The sequence below is a fragment of the Orcinus orca genome, chromosome 13 (assembly GCF_937001465.1).
Source record: "Orcinus orca chromosome 13, mOrcOrc1.1, whole genome shotgun sequence".
NCBI lineage: Eukaryota > Metazoa > Chordata > Mammalia > Artiodactyla > Delphinidae > Orcinus > Orcinus orca.
In genome coordinates, this window is record NC_064571.1 from 83,979,054 (window position 1) to 84,002,627 (window position 23,574).

Consider the following 23,574-nt stretch of genomic DNA (forward strand, 5'->3'; position numbering starts at 1 on the left):
GCCCAGGAGCCACCGTAGGTACGTGAGGGACACGCGGGATGGAGGGGCTGGCCTGCCCCGCCCCCAGCTAGTCCCTCCTTCCGTCGCTCGCCCCGCCCCCTCAAAACCCAAACCGGTAACCTCTACCCGGCTGCCTCCCATTGGCTATGCAAATGAGAGAAGTCTGTCGGGACCAATAAGCCGCGGCCACGGCTTGGGGACGTCTTCCGGCCCTCCCCTGCCGCACCGCCCCGCGTTTGCCTCGCGGGCCGAGGACTGGACGTGAGGCGGCGGGGGCGCGGCACGGCGGAGGGGAGGCGGTGGCTGGACGAGGCGGTGGCTGGACTGCGCGGTGGCCCCGGACCTCGGCATGGCTCGCCTGGTGCTTGGTACGCGCAGGCCTCTTCGTCCGGGGCGGGTGGAGGGGCAGCCTGGGAGACCAGGAACCCCCGTGGCGGGCCGCGGACGGGGGAGCGAGCGGGTGCGTGGCCTTGGCCGGGCCCGCGCTGGCGGGGAGGGTCGCTGGACCGGCCCACGCGGAGGACGCAGTAGGGGAAGTCCCTGGGGCGGTGGGGGAGCTCCGGGGACTGGGGCTGCTCTTGGCCGGAGCACCCTGCGCGGGCCCTCGGGCAGAAGTGCGGGGCGCGTGGGGAGATGAGGGCGCCCTTGGCGGGGGCGACTTCCTCCCATCCGGGAGGAGCGTGTACGCGAGCGCGGCCGGAGGCGGGAGCCCCGAGACCGGGCTCGAACCCAGGGCGCCTGGGACAGCTCCGAGCGTGGGGCCGAGTGGCCGGTGCCGGGCTCCGGTGAAGGGGCGGCGTTGGGCGGGCCGGGTGTGAGCGAAGGCCGGGAGCTGCCTTTGAGCCCAGAGACCGGCTATGGCTGATCCCTGGCCGAGGTTGGGTACTGGGGGGCCACCTAGCAGGGGGACCTTGTTTTGGGCCTCGAGTGTGTGCGGGAGAGTCACGGGCTTCTCACACTGAAAGTTGTCCTCACCACCTGTTTTATGGAATTCCCACTTGTAAAAAACCTGAACTATCAAAACCCGGTCCTGAAATAAATCCTTCCTAAAGTGGGTCTTACGATGCAAGAGCACTTTAAATGTGGTTGCACTTCTAACAACCAAATTGAACCCAGACTTTCTGGACATACGTAAATGTCAGTTTTAGAGACTACAGTAGTGTGGTTGAGGATCCCGTTCCTTCCTGGGCTCCCCTTGGTCCCAGCCAAGGTGCTCTGACAGTGGATACCTGAACACTGTGGATCCAGATAGCAGGGCTTGAGTCCCACCTCTCCGTCACCCCCGCATCTACTAGCTGTGTGGCTGGGAGCTAGTTACTTAACCACTCTGGGCTAGTACTCCATAGGGTTGTTCTCAGGATTAAGGAATTTATATGTCCAAAGAGAGTAAACAAGATCGAAATATTTGCCGTACTAGAAATATTTGCCGTATTACCGTAGAGAGAATAGATGAGGGGGAAAGAACTTAGTTTCTGTTCAGTTGCCTGCGAGTGAGTTCAGACAGGGCTGTGGAAGAGTGTAGGATTCTTACAATTAATTCATTATTATAATAAATGTAGTCAGCCTTTGGGGCGCCCTCTCGGTTTCTGGATGAGTGCTTTGGGACCACGTACTCTTGCTAGCAGGTGTGGGACAGAGATGTTAGTGACGTGGATTTATAACATCCTTTACTACCCTGGAGGAATCATGGGAGGCCACAGATGGCAAAATCATCTGCTCACATAGATTCTAGACCCTTGGGTGTTCCGGTTTCCCTTCGGTGCTGGTTATCAGCGAGTGGAATGGCCATGTGAGTTTTAGAAACAGAACAGTATTGGTCAGCCTTGACCTACTTATCATGTTAAGTGGGCTGAGGGGTTTTGTGGGGGTAGTTGCTGACTGCTTTTCAGCTGTTGGAATTTGTACCTCTTCTAATGCTTTTCTGAGTAGCATGTTTGATTTCCTTGTAACCCTGCTAGGTCTTACTGCCTTCTAAGGAACTTAGGTCTTGAACCTTTATCAGGACATTTCCACTGACAGACATTTGTGAGGAGGGAATGCTCCTGTGAGAACCAGGCCACTTTATAGATAAGAAAAGTCCAGCCCCCTTCCTAGGGGGGGAAAAAAGCTCAAGTTCATGTCCTACTGAGTGTCATTAGGCATGACCATCTTTGTACAGAAAGGAGACCCATTCCTGAGGTAAACAGTCATGGTTCATCCTTTGATGACTCCGGCCTGCTTGACACAGCATGAGGAGGAGAGTTCATTGTTTATTGCTGTCCCTGATTGGCATGAGGAGGGAAAGAAGGTAATTCTCCTGCCACAGGCCATAGAATGCCCCTCCTGGGGTTATACTTCTGTAGGCTCCAGCCCTTTGGTTAAAATTTGGGGTTGCATAGCAAGGTACTCTTTCTAATTATGTGGCCTTAGGCAAGTTACCTTTTCTGGTCTCCATGTCCTGTGCTAAAAATGGGCGTGATGATACACACCACACAGAGTAGATGAGCTACTGGTCCACAGTGCTGTGTACGTGTTATTCTTAGTTAAGACGGCAGTTTTTGGAGGGTACTTGGACAGATACATATATCAGAATGTCAGCCATACCCCATTCCCCTTGTAAGATTTTCTCTTAAAGAAATCATATTTATTTGAGGAGGGAAGAAGTATTAGAATTTTTAGCATTGGCCTGTTAATAGAAGAAAATGGAGACCATCAAATTATGTCAGTAGTGGATTAGGAACATGATACAGCCATTAAAAATGGTTACATGGGGGGTAATGGGTAATCCATAATTACTTATGTAGAAAATGTAACTTATTTTGAGTGAAAAAAGGTTACAGAAGGGAATGTATGTAGTAAGATCACATTTATATAAATTTTTAGGCCTCTGTATAGTGTAGATGTGTTAGTTAAGAGTACCCACCAAAATATTAATAGTTCATTCTGGTGGGACTGTTGATAGTTTTCCTTTTTTTGGCTTTTCTCATTTTTGAAACTTTCACAAGGAGCTCAGTATATTGAAAAACTAATAACTCCTACGGATTTTTTTTTTAAAGAAGATAAACGTCTTTAAACGTAGTAGATCTCCATAGAGGATTTCCTAAGCCCAGTCTTCCTCTCACGCTTACTCAGAATTAGGACTGTCTCTGCTTAGGTTCTTGATTTACTTGCTTTAATAAATATGTCAAACTCTGTAATCTTCCCTGCAGCACCATCCAATAGAAATACAGTGCCAAATTTGTATGTAATTTTAAATTTTCTCGTAGCCACATTTAAAAAGACAAAAAGAAGTAGGTGAGATTAATTTTAATATATATTTATTTATCCAGTATATCTAAAATATCACCTCAAGAGGAAATCAATATCAGAAATATTAATGCGATAATTTACTTTTTTCCCCTACCAAGTCTTTGTGATTTGGTGTGCTGTTTACACCTACAGCACACCTCAGTTTGGGGCAGCCACGTGTGGCCAGCGGCTGCTATGTTGCACAGCAGTTAGCAAGGGAGGCTCGCTTTGTTTGGCTTGACCTCCATCCCTTTCCCACCTCTTGAGATGGAAGACGAGGTCATTCAGTTGCAAGCTACCCCCGTCACTGACTCTGGGTTCCCTCCCAGCCTCCTAATTCAGGCATTTTGTTACATTATTCCCTGTACTTTAGCCTCTCCCTCCACATATTTCTTCACTTTGTGCTCAGCTCACTCCCATCTTTAAAAAGAAAGCTTCCTTCTATCCCCCATTTTCTTACTGTCTCCTGCTCTTTCTAAGAAACTTCTTTAAAGAGTTATTGTGTGATTTTCACAGCTTGTCCCCTCTGGATCTCTCCAGCCCTGTGCAGCCTGACTGCTGCTTACTTTCACTACTGTACCTCAACTGCCCGGGACCCCAGTGACCTCTCTGTCATTATATCCAGTGGACAGTTTGCAGTCGTTCCTACTTCACCTCCCAGTAGCCTTTGTTACTGTTGCTCATTCCGTCTTTCCCCTGGTTTATGTGAAACCGCTCTCCTGATAATTCTCCATCCACTGTCCACACTGCAGCCAGAATACTCTAGAAAGCAAGTCTGATCCTACCCCCTGCATGGTAACCCTTTAGTGGCTTCACATCACCCTTAGTAGGGTCCACAGTTAAGTTCCTGCAATACTAGTCATGTCTATCATTCAGATGCAGTGTTCTCAAACAGTGTCATTGTTATTCATGCCCATGGCATACTGAACATTTTTATCTTGAACACTGAAAAGACAGCATGGTTTAATGGGTAGAGCTTGGAAGTAGAAGTCAGGGAGCTGCTCTCCCAGTTATATGTGTGACCACTGACGGGCCACTTGCTCTCTATCTGCCCTTGTTTCCTTATTTACAAAATAGGGATGATTCCCACGTTCTCGTTAGTAGTGCTGTGAAAAATCAAGTGGATCCAATGCATTTGAAAGTGATTTAAAAATGCAAAGTGCCTTGTAAGTATAAGGTGGAGGATTTAGCAGTAGAACAATTAACACCAGTATACACTTATTCCAGAAGAAGTTTACCATTGGGTTGTTCAAAAAGTTCCACTTGAAATCTTCCAAATTCTGTTTACAAAGTAAGCATGTGAAACTGACTAAGATGGCATATACACACATGCTTTCTTAGAAGACAGGTGAGTCTCTTATAATTCTTTGCATCAAGAGATTAAAAGAAGGAAATTATATGGTCATCTTCATAGATGTTGAAAAGAAAGTAATAGAAATTTCTTTAATATCATTAAGTTTATCTGTTTCAACCCAAAAGCTAGCAAATGGCAAAATATACCTATTAAAGTAAAAAACGTTCTGTTATTTAGCATTATTCTGAATATATTAGACAATGCAGTTAGAAAGCAAATTATATATTTTATAAAATTTCATATATAACATATATAATTTATGTTGTGTGTCTGTGTATACATACACAGACAAATTTAAAGGAGGTAAAATTCTGACATTACCAATTCAGAAAACTTGGGTTTTTAAAATATTCAGAACTTGTTTTTCTATGTAATTGTTATAATCTGCATGTAAGTTCCCAGAGTAGCAACAAAAACACACTTGGTCCACAGTGTGGCTAAACTATGCTATTAATGATACAGACTCTCTGTCCTTCCTTTATAACGTTGTTCACATGAACATTCTTTCGGAGCTCATCCTGCAACACTGTGAGCGCCTGATGATGTGCCATGGATAGTGTTAGTAGAAAGAAAAATATTTAACCAATCATTGCCCTTAAGAGAGTCACAGTCTAGTAGGGGAGGCAAATAATTATTTTTCCCATCGATAAGCTTTAATAAAGATAGCGTGCTAATACTGCAACTGAATAACACAAGAAATACCATGTGGATTATCCAAGGTCACAGAGCTAGATGTAACTTCCCCATTTTCCAGTGCCCTTGCCCATGAAACGGTGATAATAGTACTGCCTCATAGAGTGTGGTTGTACAGAATGAAGGTGTTAGTGTAGGAAAAGCACTAAGAAGAGTATTTAAATCTGGTCCCAAGGCAGCTCAGGAGATGAGGGTGTGGGCTGTCTGTTCCCTTGTTCAGCGCTGCACCAGGGGGGACTCAAATTCCAGGGGCTACAGCAGCAGCCAGGCTGGGGGTGGGAGTTGGGGAGAAGGGGGTTAGGAGAGAGCTAACCCAGGCTGTCCTCTGTGAAGGGCCTTGGTCAGTTGAAAAGGACTTTGGTGGCCCAGATTTCCTGTCAGCATGAACCCTGATGTTGATGGTGTGCTTTTTGTTGTTACTCCAGGTCTGATGAGCTGTACCCTCTTTATAGCAGTTAATGGTCTGTATTCGTCTAGTGATGATGTAATCGAATTAACTCCGTCAAACTTCAACCGAGAAGTTATTCAGAGTGATAGTTTGTGGCTTGTAGAATTCTATGCTCCATGGTAAGTATTATAAAATAGTTGTCAGTTATTTATGGTACTTTATAAAATTAAGAAAAATACTACATAAAAATGTAATTTTATTCAGCCATCTCGTTTACCTAGTTTACTGATTGTTTAAGAGGTAGAGGACACATCCATGTAATACTAATAAGAATAGATCTCATAATGGCAAAATATAAATAAATAAAAGAGGTAGAGGAGAAGGAAACTGTTGATTGAGTCTGTTAAAGGGTGCAGAGATTGAGCCAATGACAAAAAAAAATGGTGGAAGTAGCTAATAGTTGCAAGAAAGAAGGAAGGAAAAAACCCGTATAATTTTAGGAAGATACATCTTTATGATGAGGTAAGTGGGGTGAAGATGGAAGGGAAATTGATTTTTTTTTTTTTTTTTTTTTTTTTTTTTTTTTTTTTGCGGTTCGCGGGCCTCTCACTGTTGTGGCCTCTCCCGTTGCGGAGCGCAGGCTCAGCGGCCATGGCTCACGGGCCCAGCCGCTCTGCGGCATGTGGGATCTTCCCGGACCAGGGCACGAACCCGTGTCCCCTGCATCGGCAGGCGGACTCTCAACCACTGCGCCACCAGGGAAGCCCGGGAAATTGATTTTATGCAGAGAGAATGTCGGACAAAGGAAAGGGAAGGACCAGTGGTTGACTCCATTTTGTTTCTTGAAGAGGGTTGCTTCCAAAAATGTAATTAGAAAATTGGTTTGATTTAAAAGCTCTTCTCTTGCCTTACATCTGTTTCTGGGGCGGGGGGGGGGAGGGGAGCAAACTTGTAATTACCATTGAAATTAATAGTGCCCAGTTTCATACAGCTGACCCTTGAGCAGCACAGGTGTGAACTGCGCCAAGTCCACTTACATGTGGATTTTTTTTTTTTCCAACAAATTTGTACTGCAGTGTTACACACTGTTAGTTGAATCCATGGATACAGAGGGCTGACTGTAAAGTTACATGCAGATTTTCCACTGCAGAGGGTCAGCACTTCTAACCCCCATGTTATTCAAGGGTCATCTGTGCAGTCAAAATGCAGTATTGTTTATGTAGTTAAAACCTTTAACGGAAACAAAACAAAAACCCAACAAATACACGTGTATAAAATAAAGGCTATAGGATCACAAAGGAAACCTAAAATGTTGGAATAACATTATTAAAGTAGCAAAATAAATCTTGATATGATTATGTACTACTCATTTACTGGAACGTAAATACCAACATCTAACAGCTAGCTACCATAATACTGAAACAGTGATGAACATAAATGATGTTTAAAGATACCTGCAACAACTGTAGTGGTGATAAGAAAATAGCTCTGATTTTTATTTGTGACAGTCACAAGTACTAACCAACTATGATATGTTGTTAATGTTTATAACTGAAGGAAATCCTAAATTTCAATTACAGGTTAATGAAAATAGAGGATTTTTTCTTTCCCCATCAGAGTTCACAGAGCCCCTCAATTTTTATCCACCAGTCCTTTGGGGATTCTTAGACCCCAGTTGAAGAACACTTGAGTTACAGGGTGTGCTGCTATATTTATATTTGTGGCATTTTGATCTGTCTTTACATTGCTTTACATTGGAATTGAAGGGGGTATATACTCTGACGATCTCCGATTTGAGTCCTTATTTCATTAGAATAAATTGAAATTAAAGAGGCAAAAAGTCCTGTAAAATTTTGACTTGTGGACTTCTAAGTAGCTCACCTAAATAGCAAAACATACTGTATATGTAGTATGTAGGATCAGCATTTCAGGACGTTTTGCTGAAAGATCCTGACTTTTAAAATATTGGATTGGACTTCCCTGGTGGCGCAGTGGTTAAGAATCCACTTGCCAACACAGGTGACACGGGTTTGAGCCCTGGTCTGGGAAGATCCCACATGCTGTGGAGCAACTAAGCCCGTGCGCCACGGCTACTGAAGCCTGCACGCCTGGAGCCTGTGCTCCGCAGCAAGAGAGGCTGCGCGGTGAGAAGCCGGTGCACCACAACGAAGAGCAGCCCCCGCTCGCCGCAACTAGAGAAAGCCCGTGCACAGCAATGAAGACCAATGCAGCCAAAAATAAATAAATAAAATAAAATATTGGATTAAGCTTAAGCCCCTATGAAAGGTGATGTTACATAGTGATTAAGAATGTGGGATCTGGAGCCAGGAAAACCTGTCAGGCAGCTTTGTCACTGGGTGGTATTGGGAGGGTTTCTTAACTTCTCAGGCTCTGTTTCATCATCTGTAAAATGAAAATGACAAAGCCTGCTTGCAGGGTGGTGGTGCTGATTAAATGAAGTCCTGTATGAAGAGTGCTCATCGTGGTGCTGGCATGTGGCATTGGCTCATTAGCTCCTTAGAGACTTAATTAGAAGAAAATATACTTTGTTTAAAAAAGGAAAAAGTCACCTATAGAGATAAACTAGCTATGCTGTCTTCATACAATGGGTACTATACAATGATGAAGATAATACAGCTACCTATAACCTCGATGACTGATTTAAACATAACAGATTTCTGTATATATAATGTTTAAAAGCAGTTTTCTGTGTGTGTTATATTTCACGATAATTCTTTGCAAGTACTGGTACCTAAAAGATTAAGATTATTTTTCCTTGTGTTCATGTGACTGTCACTCATTCGTGTTTTTTTATCACCACCTTGCGGTATCAAGTGCTTTTCACTTGTTAGCCATACTAAATTGGGACTACATGTGCGTTTTTACCTCTACAAGCTGCTTGTGGGAGCCAAAGAACGTTGAGATTTAGGCACTGGAGATCTAGACTCTAAAACAGTTGCGTTATCTATAAAATGAAAAGTTTGGACTAGATCAGGGACTATCAAACCTTAATAGATTTAAGAGTCACTAGTAGAACTTATTAAAATACAGGTTCCTGAACCCCTTCTCTAGGAACTCTGGTTTCTTGGGGCCCAAGAACCTGCACTTTGCTAAGCCATACAACTGGGACCGCACGTGAGGCACATTTGACCAGATAAACACTAAAGTTTCCACTCAGGGAGAGAGTTATGAATGATAGTGTTTGTTTAAACTCTTTAAATACACTTTAACTCAGCAGTAATTTGGAAGCTTTTTTATTATGATGTGAAAGAGGATCATAGTCAAATCAGGACAGTGAGTTCCTTCAGGTCACCGATCATGTTTTTTTAGTGCTCTTCTCCCTGCAGGTCCCCACCCTCAGTGCATGTCACTCAGTAGACTGTTGGTGAGCGTTTCTTGAATTGGGAATCCAGGACTTAACTGTTGCCTTCTTTGTGTTTTCATCCCCTGAAAGGTGTGGCCACTGCCAAAGGTTAACACCAGAATGGAAGAAAGTAGCAACTGCATTAAAAGTGAGTTTCTGAGATGTCCATATTCACCTGTGTCTGTTAAAATAAGTTTAATTAAGCAAATGGACTTAATGTACAATAGCAAGTTAATTTGCATATTGAAGCCCAGTACTCTTGTTCTGGTGCCACAATTATGTAGGGAGCAAAGGGGTACTGTGCATTCTCATTTTTATCTTGTCTACTTTTGTTAATTCTGTTGCCCGGCTCGATGGCATAATCGCGCTTAGCCGCGCTGATGCTGGGAGCCGCAGCCCCTCACAGGCCGGCTTGCATGTTGCCCAGCCTTCCGTTTAGGAATGGCTCCCAGGCTAAAGTTCTCATTGATTCTGTTGGCAGATGGAACCTGGCCCTTTACTATCTTGTCCCTGAGTCTGCATCATCAGATGATGGGTTCTTGTGGAATCTGCTCTGGTTGAAAGAAAAATAGATATTTCTTTTATGTTTCCACAGGATGTAGTAAAAGTTGGTGCAGTTGACGCAGATAAACATCAGTCCCTGGGAGGTCAATATGGCGTTCAGGGATTTCCTACCATTAAGATTTTTGGATCTAATAAAAACCAACCAGAAGATTATCAGGGTAAGGACTTTTCCTAATTACTTCATTCCATTGGTTGGAATTTTAATTTGAGCAGGTAGGTAGAAAATAGGGAACCTGGGACTCTATAACCTGTTGGCCCTGCTACCTGCAAGTTTCTCACCCTCTTCGTGCCTGAATTTCCTTATCTGTCAAATGGTATAGAGTAATTCCTACCTCTTCTGGGTTGCTCTAAAGACTTAATATGTGTCAAACAGGTTAAAAGTTTTTTTATTACTGTTTATACTAGGTTAGGCCCACGGGCTTAGCAATGGGAGAGTAGTGATGTTTCGTGCTTCCCTCTTTTTCATTACAGTTTTTAAAAAATACTAGTTACTGAATATTTCATAGTTAGTTAATATTTAATAAGTTTCTTTAATTACTTAATATTTGAAAAGATCTGCAAGTGTTTTCTTGCTCTGATTGCTCGTCCCTTCACTGTGGGGCGGGTCTAGAAGAGTCCTGTAATTTGGAAGTCAGTTTAAACTATTGCTATTACTATGGAGTATTTTGCCCATGAATCTTTATGCCTTGTAAACATGTATAGTATCTGAATATTAAAGCTATTATTTAGTCTTTTAAACTATTGATAATAAAGAAGTCCCACAAGTTCTTCATTTTATAGACAGTGGTCAGTTGTATCTGCTGTGAGTCACTGAGGCAAGTGGGCAGAGCATCTTGGCTCAGATTCCCTGTTCTTTTACAGAATCGCCTGTTATTTAAGATGTCACAAAGCATCATATTTAAGACAGGATTGCTAAGTTGAGCCATACCCAGGGTCCAATAAAAGTATTGGGCGTAATGTATTTAAAGTTTAAATTATGGCTCATTTGATCTTTTTTTAAAAAAGATTTTGTTACAAGGGGCATGAAAGTGACTAAACTTAGAGTCTAAAATCTTAGGTTTTGCTTTATGTGAGAGGAACAAGTTTTCAGGGTTGGAGGTGGGGAGAATCAGCATCACGATAAAAACAAAGTGACTGTTGTCTTATCTGTACTTGGTGTCCTGCATTGTATCCAGCGGATTGAGAAAACATTCTCAGAAAAGGGAATGTGAAGGGAGCAGAGAAACTATAGCGTGAGCTTTGAAGACAGCCTGGCCTGGGTTTAACTGCTGGCTAAACAGAATACCTTATCTCTCTGGATCTGCTTCTTGTTTGTAAAATGGGGATGTGAAAACCTGTTTTAGGCTACTGGAAGTTTCACTGAAATAGTACATGTAAAGCATGTAACTTGGTAAATGTCGGTGTGGTTGGTACCTCACCAAGATGGGGGTCAAAATACTTGGGGATGAGGCCTTAGACACATCATTTCTCCTAGACTCCCCAGCTCTAAAGTTCCATAAAATGATCAGTTTCATTTTTCTGACTAACCACCTGCTTTTCTGCTTTGGAATATAATTTGTTCATTTTGCTAACTTGTAAAAATGGAATGTTTAGAGCAGGGGTTAGCGTTTGTCCTGCTGCTTGTTTTTGTAAATGAAGTTTTTCAAAACACAGTCACGCTTGTTCATTCATATGGTCTATGCCTACTTTCACACTAAAACAGCAGAATTGAGTAGCTGCAGCAGTATGGCCTGCAAAGATGAAAATAATTACTGTTTGGTCTTTTGCAGGAACAGTTTGCTCACCCTTGGTCTAGAGTGAGAAAACCCTCTCTGTCTTTTTCCCTAGTGTATTTCTTTTTTTTTCTCTTTTTTTTTTTTATATTTTCGCTTTAAAAAAATTATTTATTTGGCTGCGTTGGGTCTTCATTGCCATGCGCAGGCTTTCTCTAGTTGCAGCGAGCGGGGACTACTCTTTGTTGCGGTGCACAGGCTTCTCATTGCGGTGGCTTCTCTTGTTACGGAGCACGGACTCTAGGCGTGCGGGCTTCAGTAGTTGTGCCACGTGGGCTCAGTAGTTGTGGCTCGTGGGCTTTAGAGCACAGGCTCAGTAGTTGCAGCGCATGGGCTTAGTTGCTCCATGGCATGTGGGATCTTCCTGGACCAGAGATCAAACCCGTGTCCCCTGCATTGGCAGGTGGATTCTTAACCACTGTGCCACCAGGGAAGTCCCCCTAGTGTTTTTCTTGATTTGGTATATTTCCAGGTGGAGATTGGTGGTGGAAGGGGCACTGGTTCAGAAAGTGGAGGTGTCTGCAGTAGATAAGGAGCAGAAGGCTGTTTTTATGTTGAGGTCTTGCCTTTCTGTCTCAGGAAGTGACATACTTGGTAATCTCAGCCAGGATGTAGTGCAGGATGATCTGAACACACTCCGAATGCTGCTGTTGTGTATTTTCTTTCTAATGTCAAGTCTGAAGCGTTCTCAGAAGTTTTTAATCTCTTCCTGGGCAGTTTGATTAGAAAACTCTATTTTTAAGAAAGGAGAAGAAAGAAGAAACTTTCTAAAAAGATTTTGTTAGTTTTGCCTTTAAACTCTGAAGATAGTCTCAAGGCATATATTATCCATATTCTTCTGAGTCAGTTAATAGTCCCCTAACTTCTTGAGCACATAGTTTTTGGTAAACTTCCAAAGGCTATTGTCACTATCTTTAATACGGGGCTTGTTACTTCCTGTATTAGGAGTAAGTTCAGCTACAGAACCTAAAAGCCCCAAATAAGTGTTTTAAGCAAGGTAGAAAACAGTGGATTGCTTTCCAGTTTCTTAGCTTCGGACCCCTCGTATCCTACTTCTTATTATCTCAGAAATAGTTTTTCCATTTGCCTCATTTGGTACTTTGTGTTTAGAAATTTCCCCTGCTCTCTTAACTAGATAACCTTCTTTTTCATCTGTGTACGTGTTATACATTCAGTAAACATTTGTGAACTGTTCTCAATAGTAGATGGTATTTATGGGTGAACAGAATGTCCTCGTTCACACTAATAACCTAACACTGAAGAAGAGGATTTAGTTTTTCCCAGCGTAAAGTCTAGCAGGAAATACATTCTGGAAGAAACTGGCTGTCTTAAAGATACACGTGGTGTTAGGTCTGTTTGAACATCAGATGAAGCTGACAGGTATGTAAAGGTTCAAGTCTTCAGGTAGCATCTGATGTAGGCTCCCAGCCCGCCCGCCCCTGCTCACCTGATGGCCCGTTGTCTTCCCGTAGGTGGCAGAACTGGTGAAGCCATCGTAGACGCTGCTCTCGGTGCTCTGCGCCAGCTCGTAAAGGGCCGCCTTGGAGGCAGGAGTGGTGGATATAGTTCTGGAAAGCAAGTAAGGCTGTGTATAATGTCAGTTTTTAATGTGGCATGATCTTTAAGCCTGACTGTAAACTCCGCGTAGAAGATAATTACTTCTTAAAATATTTTAAATTGGTGGACTTTCGGTTAAAAAGTAATAGGAGGTTGACTCCCTCCAAAAGGGAGTCAGACACCCAGCCTACTCGCGTGGCCCCTCAGAATCACTGTCGCCATAGCCAGTCCTAGGGCATCCGCCACAGCCGCAGGCCGGGAACCACGGCCTGAGATGGCTTCCTTGGCCCAGGGCCGAAGTACAAGAGTTTGGCCTACAGTGGGAGAAAGAGCCCCAGGCCGTGGGAGTGGGAATCTGGCTTCCATGGCGTTTGTAGTTCCAAAGTGGAGAGAGGGAGACCAGCTCTCCTCCAGGTCAGCTTTGGGCAAACGTGGATGAAATTTGGATGACCTCCTGGCCCGTGTCTGTGGCAGTCGGGCTGAAATCCCTGGGCATCTTTACATAAGTGGACAGGGAAGAAGATTCCCGTTCTCTGGATTGGTATTACAGATTCCCGTGTGTGAAATGTGGCGTAGTTATGTTCTTGCGAAAAGGCATTGAATTCTTCCTGGTACACACAGGCACCTCGTTGTGTTGCACTTTTTACAGAGTGAAGGTCTGTGGCGGCCTTGTGTCGAGCAAGCCTCTTGGTGCCATTTTTCCAGCAGCATTTGCTCACTGTGTCGCATTTTGGAGATTCTTACAATGTTTCAGAGTTTTTCATTATATTTATGGTGATCTTGATCGGTGATCTTTGGTGTTACTATTACAAAAAGATTATGATTTGCTGAAGGCTCAGATAAGGGTTAGCATTTTTCAGCACTGAAGTATTTTCTAATTACTGTATGGTCATTGTCTTTTAGATATAATGCTAGTGCACACTTACTAGACTACAGCATAGTGTAAACATAACCTTTATGTGCACCAGGAAACCAAAGCATTCATGTGAGTTGCTTTATTGCGATGCTCACTTTATTGCAGTGGCCTGGAACCGGACCCGCAGTATCTCCAAGGTCTGCCTGCGTGTGTACACACAGCCCTTCCTCTCTTAGGAGGCCAGTGAGACTAGCTTCTTTAGACAGACTCAGAGCTTACCAGAGATTTCATGATTTTGCCTTTTATTTCAGACTTAGACGTTTAGTGAGCACAGTTGTCTTTCCTACCCCCACGGCTTTTGGCCCAGGCAGCGGAAAGCATTGTATCGATTCTGACTGCTTTATGGGTTTAGTACCGAAGAAAACTCTTTGAAAAGATAAAAGGATTAAATGTTATTTTTAGCTTTCTTAAATGGTAGGGACTTTATGAAGAGGTACTAACTGGATGTCCTGGGATGAACCAGTGCTGTTCTGAATTAGAATGGTGTTATTAAGGTGGTTCTTTGAGCCATGCTGAGGTTTCTCTTAATGAAGATAGAAGAGGGGGTGGAGTTCAGATACACGTTCCATATTACACTGACTGTACTGCTAATTGTTTGAAAGTAAATACTGTTTGCCAAGTAAAAAGAATAATATTAAGGAATGTCCCCAATCTGAGTAAAATAGTTTTCAGTTGAAATAAGAACTCAAAACTTTTAAGTTGTAGAAATGATTATTGTTATACGTATATTTAGAATAGGATTAGTGTTCGTTTTGGCCAAGTTGTAACTTAAGGTTTAATGTCACAAATGACAGGGTAGAAGTGACAGTTCAAGTAAGAAGGACGTGATTGAGCTGACGGACGACACCTTTGATAAGAGTGTTCTTGACAGTGAAGATGTTTGGATGGTTGAGTTCTATGCTCCTTGGTGTGGACACTGCAAAAAGTAAGTGCTTTGTACCAGGTGCTTTTTTAAGTCAGGTGCTTTTAGTCTGTCCACGTGGCTCACTTTGAAAGAGCTGAACCAGGTCATAGGTAACCTCCAGGATCTCCTCCCCAAAAGCTCCGGCTCTGAATGAATGTTAAACATCGGCATTAGGGCCGAGTGTTTCCTCTCGTCATATTTTCAGTGATTAACAGGGAGCCGGCATCCAGATTTGGGGGGCGTGGTGGACGAAGGACCAGGAAGTGAATGTGAAGGGGGCATCATGCCTTTCGTAAAGCTACACACAGAGTGTTTCCCAAGTGTGATTTAACCGGATTGGGCAGAAATGCACGCACCAGTTAAAGTATTTGTGCTTACAGTTAAAATACACTGTTAAAGCGCAGGTATTTTTCTACAGTCTAGAGCCAGAATGGGCTGCGGCAGCTACAGAGGTAAAAGAGCAAACGAAAGGAAAAGTGAAGCTCGCAGCTGTGGACGCCACCGTTAACCAGGTTCTAGCCAGCCGATACGAGGTGCGTGTGCTTCCGAGGCTGATGTCTTTGTGAGGTGCCCTGTGTTTTCACCTGCTACACCATCTAGTACTCCTGGGCTCTCTAGGACATGGGAGGGGGGAGGCTAGCCGTTTTGTAATGACGAAATTAAATCGTTTTACTGTTGCAACAAGTGAATCTGGCACTCAAGACTGTTGGGGGCTTTTTAGTTTTGTTTGTTTTGTTTTCAGTATCGCACTGCCTGTGTGTTTAATGTGAGCCCGAGCTTTCGCAGGTTATTCGTACAGCTTTTGAAGTTGGTTCATTTGTTCTAGAGCACATAGACTGTGTTAAGTATATATCCAGGGTTTGAATAAGATTCGGCTAAGCCTGGCAGTGAGACTGTTAAAACCCCCTGATTAACAGACCTCTGTGTGCTGTCCCTTACACATCGATGCAGGCTAGGGAATATTTTTGTTACATTAAATTACCTATAAGGTAGTTTTAGAAACCATAAAGATCTTATTTCTTATGAAATGGTAATTTGATTTGTACTCTGATATTTTTTAATAGATTAGGGGATTTCCTACAATCAAGATATTTCAGAAAGGCGAGTCTCCTGTGGATTATGATGGGGGGCGGACGAGATCCGACATCGTTTCCCGGGCCCTTGATTTGTTTTCTGATAACGCTCCGCCTCCTGAGCTCCTTGAGGTAATTAAACCTCTTCAATCACTTGTAGCAAGGGAAGCTTTTCCAGGCTGGTGATAGAGGATATTAAAGCAGTAATAGCTTGCTGTCTTTTCCAATAAGCTCTTTCTCTTCTCTTTTAAAATTCTCTCTTTAGAGTGTTTTTGTACTTTCAGATGGGGAAAACTTGTCTGAAAATGGCTGCCCTTCATAAGTTTTAGTGCCAAAATAATCGCACTGTGAGCAGAAGTGTACCTTAGCGTCTTAAAGATAGAACGAATCCATTCTTTCATGTATCGCTCTCAAAACAATAGCTAACATTCATTGAGCACCTGACCATGTGACAAGCACGGTTCTGGTGCGTCTGTGTGGACTTTTCTCATTTAATTCTCCTCTGAACACTTAGAGGTAGATACTGTTTTTAATCTCCATTTTAATGGGGACACAGGCACAGAGAGCCTCAAATTCATGTAAATGTATGATACGTGTAAATGTGTCTTTTTTATCTGTCCAAACGACTAAATGTCGTAGCCAGGCTACGCGCAGGTATTCTGACCGTGTGTATATATAAATACCTCAGCACCACTGCGGATAGATGGCTGAGGGATAAAAGCAGAAGTCTTCACAGAACGTCTCGTGGTGTTTCTGTAACGCACACAGAAGTGTTACTTGGGAAGAGGCTTATCTAGCTCTTGAGTTGCTTTGCGCTTAACGAGAGTGACGGTGCTCACGCCAGCTTACCTCTGGGCTTTGTGTCACGTGGCCTTCCAACACCCTGTCTTCTGCGCCCCGCAGATCCTCAGCGAGGACATCGCCAGGAAGGCGTGCGAGGAGTACCAGCTCTGCGTCGTGGCTGTGCTGCCGCATATTCTAGACACGGGTATGGCGCGCCGCTTTCCATTCGTTGTGCTGTGTTCCTCGCTCTGAGAACGCTTAATTGACAGATTAATTTTACCCATTCCTTTATTTTTACCTTAAAATTTTTTTGTCCATTTACATCAGGAGCTGCAGGCAGAAATTCTTACTTGGAAGTTCTTCTGAAGTTGGCAGACAAATACAAAAAGAAAATATGGGGGTAAGTTATCGAACTGTCTCAGTGTCGTCCGGGTGGAAGAGTGCAGCCTGCGCAAAAGCGGCTCCCTCTGTGTTTTCTGTAGGCTCTGTTCCTGGGCTAACTTTGGCATGTTTTTCTATTTAGGATATAAAAACACTGACCACCTAGGAGGAAATGAAGTCATGCGGGACTCTTATTTATGACACACTTATTTGTACCCCAGCACACTTTTTCTTAGAGGAATCGTGTTCTGATGGCGGTTGGTTCTAGGCTAGCAGGGAAAAACACCATTAGTGACAGAGTTCAATTCTAGCAGAGCCTTGAAGGCTAGATAAAGAAAGCAGAAGCAGAGGTGTGTACCCTCTTCTGAGTGAGGGCCGGACGCAGGCAAATGTTTAAAACAAAGCTTGTCTCTGTTTCCATTGTATTAATAATCTTTTTGTTCCATGTCGTCCTTATCCGCTGCTGTCCCAGGCACCACGTGTCCCTGCTGTCCCTCTCACAGTGGCCTCACACCGCCTCCGTTAGTCCAGCAGGTGTTTACTGTGTGCCTGCAGAAGGCTGCGTGCCCAAGTTCCTTATTCTTCTCCCTTGTATGAGTGGAGGGAAGAGCTTTTTTTGGTTTGTTTTTTGAACGTTTTCTCCTTTTTTTTCTTTTGGCCTCTCTGCGGGGCATGCGGGATGTTACCCCGACCAGGGACCGGACAGCCCGGGAAGCCCCAAGGGCAGAGATGTGGTTGAGCATTTTTGTATGTATTAAATAATGGCATATCCTTAACTTTTAAAAAGAAGTTGTTACACTGCTGAAGAATGTGCTTAATAACCCAAACGATGTTGGTAGGATTTCAGGTAACAGAGAAAATTCATCAGGTTTGTTGGACAGTATTTTGGGGACTGAGGGGAAAAACAGTCCTAGAGATAGACCAGTCCGTTTGGGGGACTTCCGGGGTTAGGGTCTAGGGAACATAGGAGAGGAACTGTAGTTACTTCAGAGCACATCTAGAACACATTATTTTAAAAACTAATCTTGAATTTTTCATTTATTTTTTCACCTATTTCATTCAAAAGATGTGTAATCTTTTGTTCTTTAATTGTTAGTCAGGTTCTGACTAACTCAAAAGGGATCTTTGCCCTAAAACCAGTCTGCTTTTCTAGGTGGCTGTGGACGGAAGCCGGAGCCCAGCCTGAGCTTGAGAATGCGCTGGGGATCGGAGGGTTTGGGTACCCCGCCATGGCGGCTATTAACGCACGCAAGATGAAATTTGCTCTTCTGAAGGGATCGTTCAGTGAGCAAGGCATTAATGAGTTTCTCAGGTAAGTCCTTGCTTCTTTGAGTTGTTTTTGTTTTGTCTCTTTGTTTGGTTCTATTGTGGTAATTGGTTCCAAACTAGATTTATATAGACTAGGCAATAAATGGAATAGTTTTATATTTCACATTTCAGAGAATTAACGTTTATAAATTAGAGCTTTGGAGTCGTCTTCCTGTGCCGTGGAAGTCTTCTACTTAGTGAGTGATACTAGCACATTCCTCCTCTCGGGCCACCTTGCCATTCTGTGCACTTGGCATTGGGCTTGTCCTCATTCTCATAAAGGTCTCATATGGGCTACAAGCAGTCCCGTCTCACCCACTCCCGCCCTAGGCTGCTTTGTACCCCTGACTTCAGGTGATAGAGTTTCCACCCCTGGGCATTGGATTTAGAATGTAGTTATTTGAAAATGAGTGCACTAACTGAAGTGACTCCAAAACGTGCAAACAATATGATAGGTTCTCAGACTCAAAACCAATTTACAGAGCTCGCTAAGCTGCCCTGTTGTTCAACTCATCCTAAAACTGACTTAGTCTTCATTTAGGCAAATACAGAATGTTAACGCATACTTCTTCTTAGATTTGTGGTGATTTGATTAATGCCTCTTCCCTATTAACTGTGAGTTCCACAGAGTTTGAATCTTTTACACAAAACTTTACCCCTAGTCACCACTGTAGAGCCTGGCTGGTAATAAGCTCTTGTAAATATTTATGAATGAACGATTGACTTCTTGTCTCTGGAACAGTTTCAGTTAGGAAAGGCATCCCTACCCTCAGGGACATTGGCAGGAAGACTACTCATAAGTGTGCTTCATCCTTTTTCAACGGCGAATTCCAATCTAGAAGACCTTAGAGCTCTGAGTGTAGAAGAGTAGTAAGTAACCTTGAGACTAAGCCTCTGGACTCACGTAAAGTACAGAGGAGGGAAATGCTTCCAGGAACAATAGCATGTTGTAAACTTGAGACAGTTACTTTTGCTTGAGATCATACAGGTCACTGGTTCTCAAACTTTGTGTCTTGGAGTTAACAGAAAACCTCAGATTACCAGTGGAGAAAAGTCTGCGGTAATGAATAGGAAGGAAACAAAACGTGGCAGTATGCTTGTTTCTAGCCACATGTGAGTCTTCTTTTCTAAGAAGACTGAACTTGTACGGAGCATGTCACTAGTGAGGAGACTGCTTCCAGCTGGCCGGGGTGGGGCCTGGCAGAGAGCTGGCGGATACATCTGCTTGGTGGCGAGAGGCACCAGCGTACGTACTTGAAAAACCACACACCTGCCACGTTCTGCGTGGCTATTGGAAAACCAAGGACAAAAACCATCAGTGCGTGTACGCAGGTTGTCAAACAGCCCATAGAAGTTAATGGTAACAGTGAAGCTAAACTAACAATTTATAAATGTAGGGGCAGCAATTGAACACTGTGGTCAACCCAAGGTGACATTAGTGGTTTCTGCATCTTTCCTTAAGAATGTCATGTTATGGGAGTTCCCTGGTGGCCTAGTGGTTAAGATTCGGGCTTTCACTGCCATGGCCTGGGTTCAGTCCCTGGTTGGGGAACTGAGATCCTGCAAGCTGCACGGTGTGGCCAAAAAAAACGTCATGTTGTGTTCTATTGGAGTAGCAGCCAGAAAAGGCAAGTATATAATTGTGCTTTACGCCCCCAGAAGTGAAAAGGGGCTTGAGTCATGTATTGGCCTGGCCAGAAAGTTCGTTCACGTTTTTCCGTAAGATGTCAAGCGAACTTTCTGGCCAAGCTGGTATGTGCCTTCGTGGCCGTGCAGTTTGAAGGCGGTGGCCATGCTTCTCCAGGCTTTCTTAGTTAGAAGAGAGATCTGTTAGCATTTAGCCTAAAAGGAAGATGGAGCCAGAGGGCAAGTGGGTAATTGAGCAATTAAAAAACCTTTTTTGTTATTTTTTAAATGATGATTGAACTCTCTGCCCTCAAGGTTCTGTTCCTTTTTGAAGGTTTGACATCTTTCCTCTAGTCTGTTTGCTTTTGCCGCTGACATTATTAAGTAGGAAGCTAGAGGCTGATGTCCGGAGATAATAAATAACCTGATTAAGGACACAGAAGTAGTAAGAAGCAGAACTGCTGACTTTTTATTATATACATGGGTTTGTGTTTCCCACATAAACCAGAGCCTGGATTGTCCTGTGCCTTTCCCTAGTAAATTGAGCCATTCTGGCGGACGTCGTAGCCTGCGTGTGACACAGGTCTGACTTATGCGCTGAGTGCCTCTGTCCTGCCCATACAGCACAGTTCATGGCATGGTGGTAAAGTGGGCTCTTACATATTTATAATCCTGTTTTCTGAGTGTAACTGGTATGTGTACATCAAGGTTGCTCAACGTGGGCACTCTCAACATTCTGGGCCGGGTAGTTGTTTGTCTTGTGCATTATAGGATGTTTAGTAGCATCCCTGGCCTCTACCCCCGGATGCCAGCAGCGTACACACACACACACACACACACACACACACACACACTCTCTCTCTCTCTCTCTCTCTCTCTCTCTCTCTCTCTCTCTCTCTCTCTCTCTCTCTCTCTCTCTCACAGTGATTTTTGAGTTGTGACAATCAGAAATGTCTTCAGACATTTGCCGAATGTCCGCTGGGGGCAAAAATTGCCCTCAATTCCAGAACCGCTGACACACGTTGTCAAGTGTGCGAAGTAGCCGGAAGCGATGGGTAAAATTACCCAGTTTTCCTACCGTGCACAGTAACTATTGTCCGACACATACAGGAAACTTGACATCCTATTTGTTTTTCTTTTACCCATATTCTTTTTTTTTAATCGAAGTATAATTAATTTACAAATGTGTTAGTTTCAGATGTACAGCGAAGTGATTCAGTTATGCATGTATTTATATATGTATTTTTCCATTTCTTTTTCCGTTATAGGTTATTACAAGGTATTGCGTATAGTTCCCTGTGCTCTACAGTAGGACCTTGTTGTTTATCTGTTTTATATATAGTGGTGTGTAAATGTTAATCCCGAACTCCTAATTCTAAGCACCCTTCACCGAGGATATCTGGAGGCGCCTTTTATAAAGCAGCCTTGCTCACTGTCTGGTGATCGCCTCTACATCCTTCCAGGGGAATGTTTATCGATACCTGCCAAAGTCAAAACCTAACACACTGTTTCGTGGTACAACTGTTCTGTCTGAAAGCTTGACATGTGTGAAAATTGCCACCATCACCTATAGATCATTGAGGGGGCCTGTGGTGCCTGTGGGTTCTGCTTCCTGTTAGAAATCTGAGAAAAGGATTTCAGTTTTAAGGTACCATCTTTCAAAAAGCCTTTCTAAAGTTAGTGTGGAATTTTGTTAATCAAGTGTTAGTGTTGATCTAGACCATGTTCTGGGTCAACTTTGATCGTTTTTACACACTTAAGTTGTATTTTAGCAAGATATGTTTGCTATTTCGTTTTAATTATTGGTAGTACCTGGCTTTACCTACTGCCAAGGCCTTAGTCAGGAATGTTATTATATTGTCATCTGGTTACATTGTTGTCCCTGATTGAAAAGATAATACTGTTCATGAAGTGCTTTTCCGGGGAGGGAGGTGAGAAATGCCTCTATGCAGACACAGCAGGGAGTAGGGAAATCGTTATTTTTGAAGAGTTGTTTCTTCGTCCGCACCAGCAGTCCGTCGTTAACCCCGTGCTCTGCTCACTTTCCCCTAAGGGAGCTGTCTTTTGGGCGTGGATCTACAGCCCCCGTGGGAGGTGGGGTCTTCCCTGCCATCAGCACCAGAGAGCCCTGGGACGGCAAGGACGGCGAGGTGAGTCCCGGGGCCGAGCTGTGTGTGAGCAGGACTCGCTGTCGGGGCTTTGGTCCAGCCCCTTACTTTCCCGATCCCTGTGCATCTTTGCTACTTGTAAACCAGACCTTTGCATCACACCTAAGCCTTGCCGTGAGCATAACCTGAAGAATCACCCTCATGGAGCTTTCGGGGTGTTCTTTGTCGCAAGGCCCTTCATCCCATCCTCCGTATTACACGGTGCTACGTGGCATAGGATATTCGCGACAGAGACACCGAGATCAATTTCAGCGAGGTTGCTTTCCTGACTGTTACCTGTAAAGTGAACATTTAAGCTAGAATTCATTAACTTTGAGAGAAGTACAAAATTGTAGCTTTGAAATTAGCATTTATTCCGGTACACTTCTGCCCACCCCCCTCCAAAGGACCAGTTAAATAGCTGTTAGTTTTCTATCTATATAATAATAGGCAAACTTAAAAGCAGGAGCTGGACTGGGGAGAAACTTGTGACCAGAGCCCCTCTGGAAGCTTAGTGCTCTGTAAACTGAGATGCCAGACTTCCAGGTCGCCCTGTCTGTGGTTCCGTGTAGACCCTGCAGGGCCTGATGGTGGCTTTCCGTTTTACAGCTTCCCGTGGAGGACGACATTGACCTGAGTGACGTGGAGCTCGACGACCTGGAGAAAGATGAGTTATGAGAGGTGCCGTACAGACTCGAGTTTTCTTTTCTTGGGAGCGGATTTTCCAGCAGTGAAGGAACATTCTTTCCAATCAGATGGATCTACCAGTGGCCTTTTTAACCAAGAAGTAACACTGATTGGTCATTTGAAAACACTGCAACAGTGAACTTCTGCGTCTCAAGAAAACAATGAAAAATTCTGTGAATTGTCACAGCCTGTGAATTGGGTTGTTTCTGTCAAATAATATTTTGAAGAAAACTGATGGGCTGTTTAAGCGTTTTTCCCTCCCTCTGACTGCTGCTTGAATGTTCTTGGAGGCTGTTTCTTACATACCAGGTTTTTTAATGTGATCCTTTCCTTTGAGTATTAATGGCTTTTTTCCATTAAAGAATAAAACTATTTTGGACAATGCCAATAAATGTATGAAATTAGTGTCCACATCCTAAATTCAGTAAATTAGTACTATGAAGGGATGACCTTGATGTCTCTCCTCCCTGTAAACCTGTGGTTCACATGACACCGTCTGGATGCCTGCCACCACACAGATTTTACACGTGTCCTGCAAGGCTGAGTTTCAGCTGTAAGCCTGAAACGTAAAGCGAGCTTATATAGAAGGATGAAAAACAATGGTCAGGTGAGAACTGCATTCCACCCCCACTGTTTTGTCTCTGGGCCATCACCAGCGACTACTAGGGTATACAGCTGGTTATACAGTTAGCCCACGGTTTTTACTACGCTATTATTAAACCCTCACAAAATGGCCCTTAAGACGTGAAATAAGCGCCAGGTTAGCAGTTTATAGGAAGCCCCCATTTAT

The 23,574-nt window shown here is 43.7% G+C and overlaps 1 protein-coding gene across 1 annotated transcript; it reads left to right on the top strand.

Annotated features, from left to right (window-relative positions):
• Positions 1 to 212: 212 nt before the first annotated feature.
• Positions 213 to 23,176, top strand: PDIA6 (protein disulfide isomerase family A member 6). The gene is made up of 13 exons (XM_012534837.3): positions 213 to 368; positions 5,740 to 5,881; positions 9,157 to 9,214; positions 9,662 to 9,788; positions 12,875 to 12,981; positions 14,670 to 14,800; positions 15,198 to 15,312; positions 15,844 to 15,984; positions 16,756 to 16,840; positions 16,963 to 17,035; positions 18,170 to 18,328; positions 22,004 to 22,100; positions 22,707 to 23,176. The coding sequence occupies exons 1-13, from the start codon at positions 350 to 352 to the stop codon at positions 22,773 to 22,775; spliced, it is 1,323 nt and encodes a 440-aa protein (XP_012390291.2). The 5' UTR covers positions 213 to 349; the 3' UTR covers positions 22,776 to 23,176.
• Positions 23,177 to 23,574: the final 398 nt, after the last annotated feature.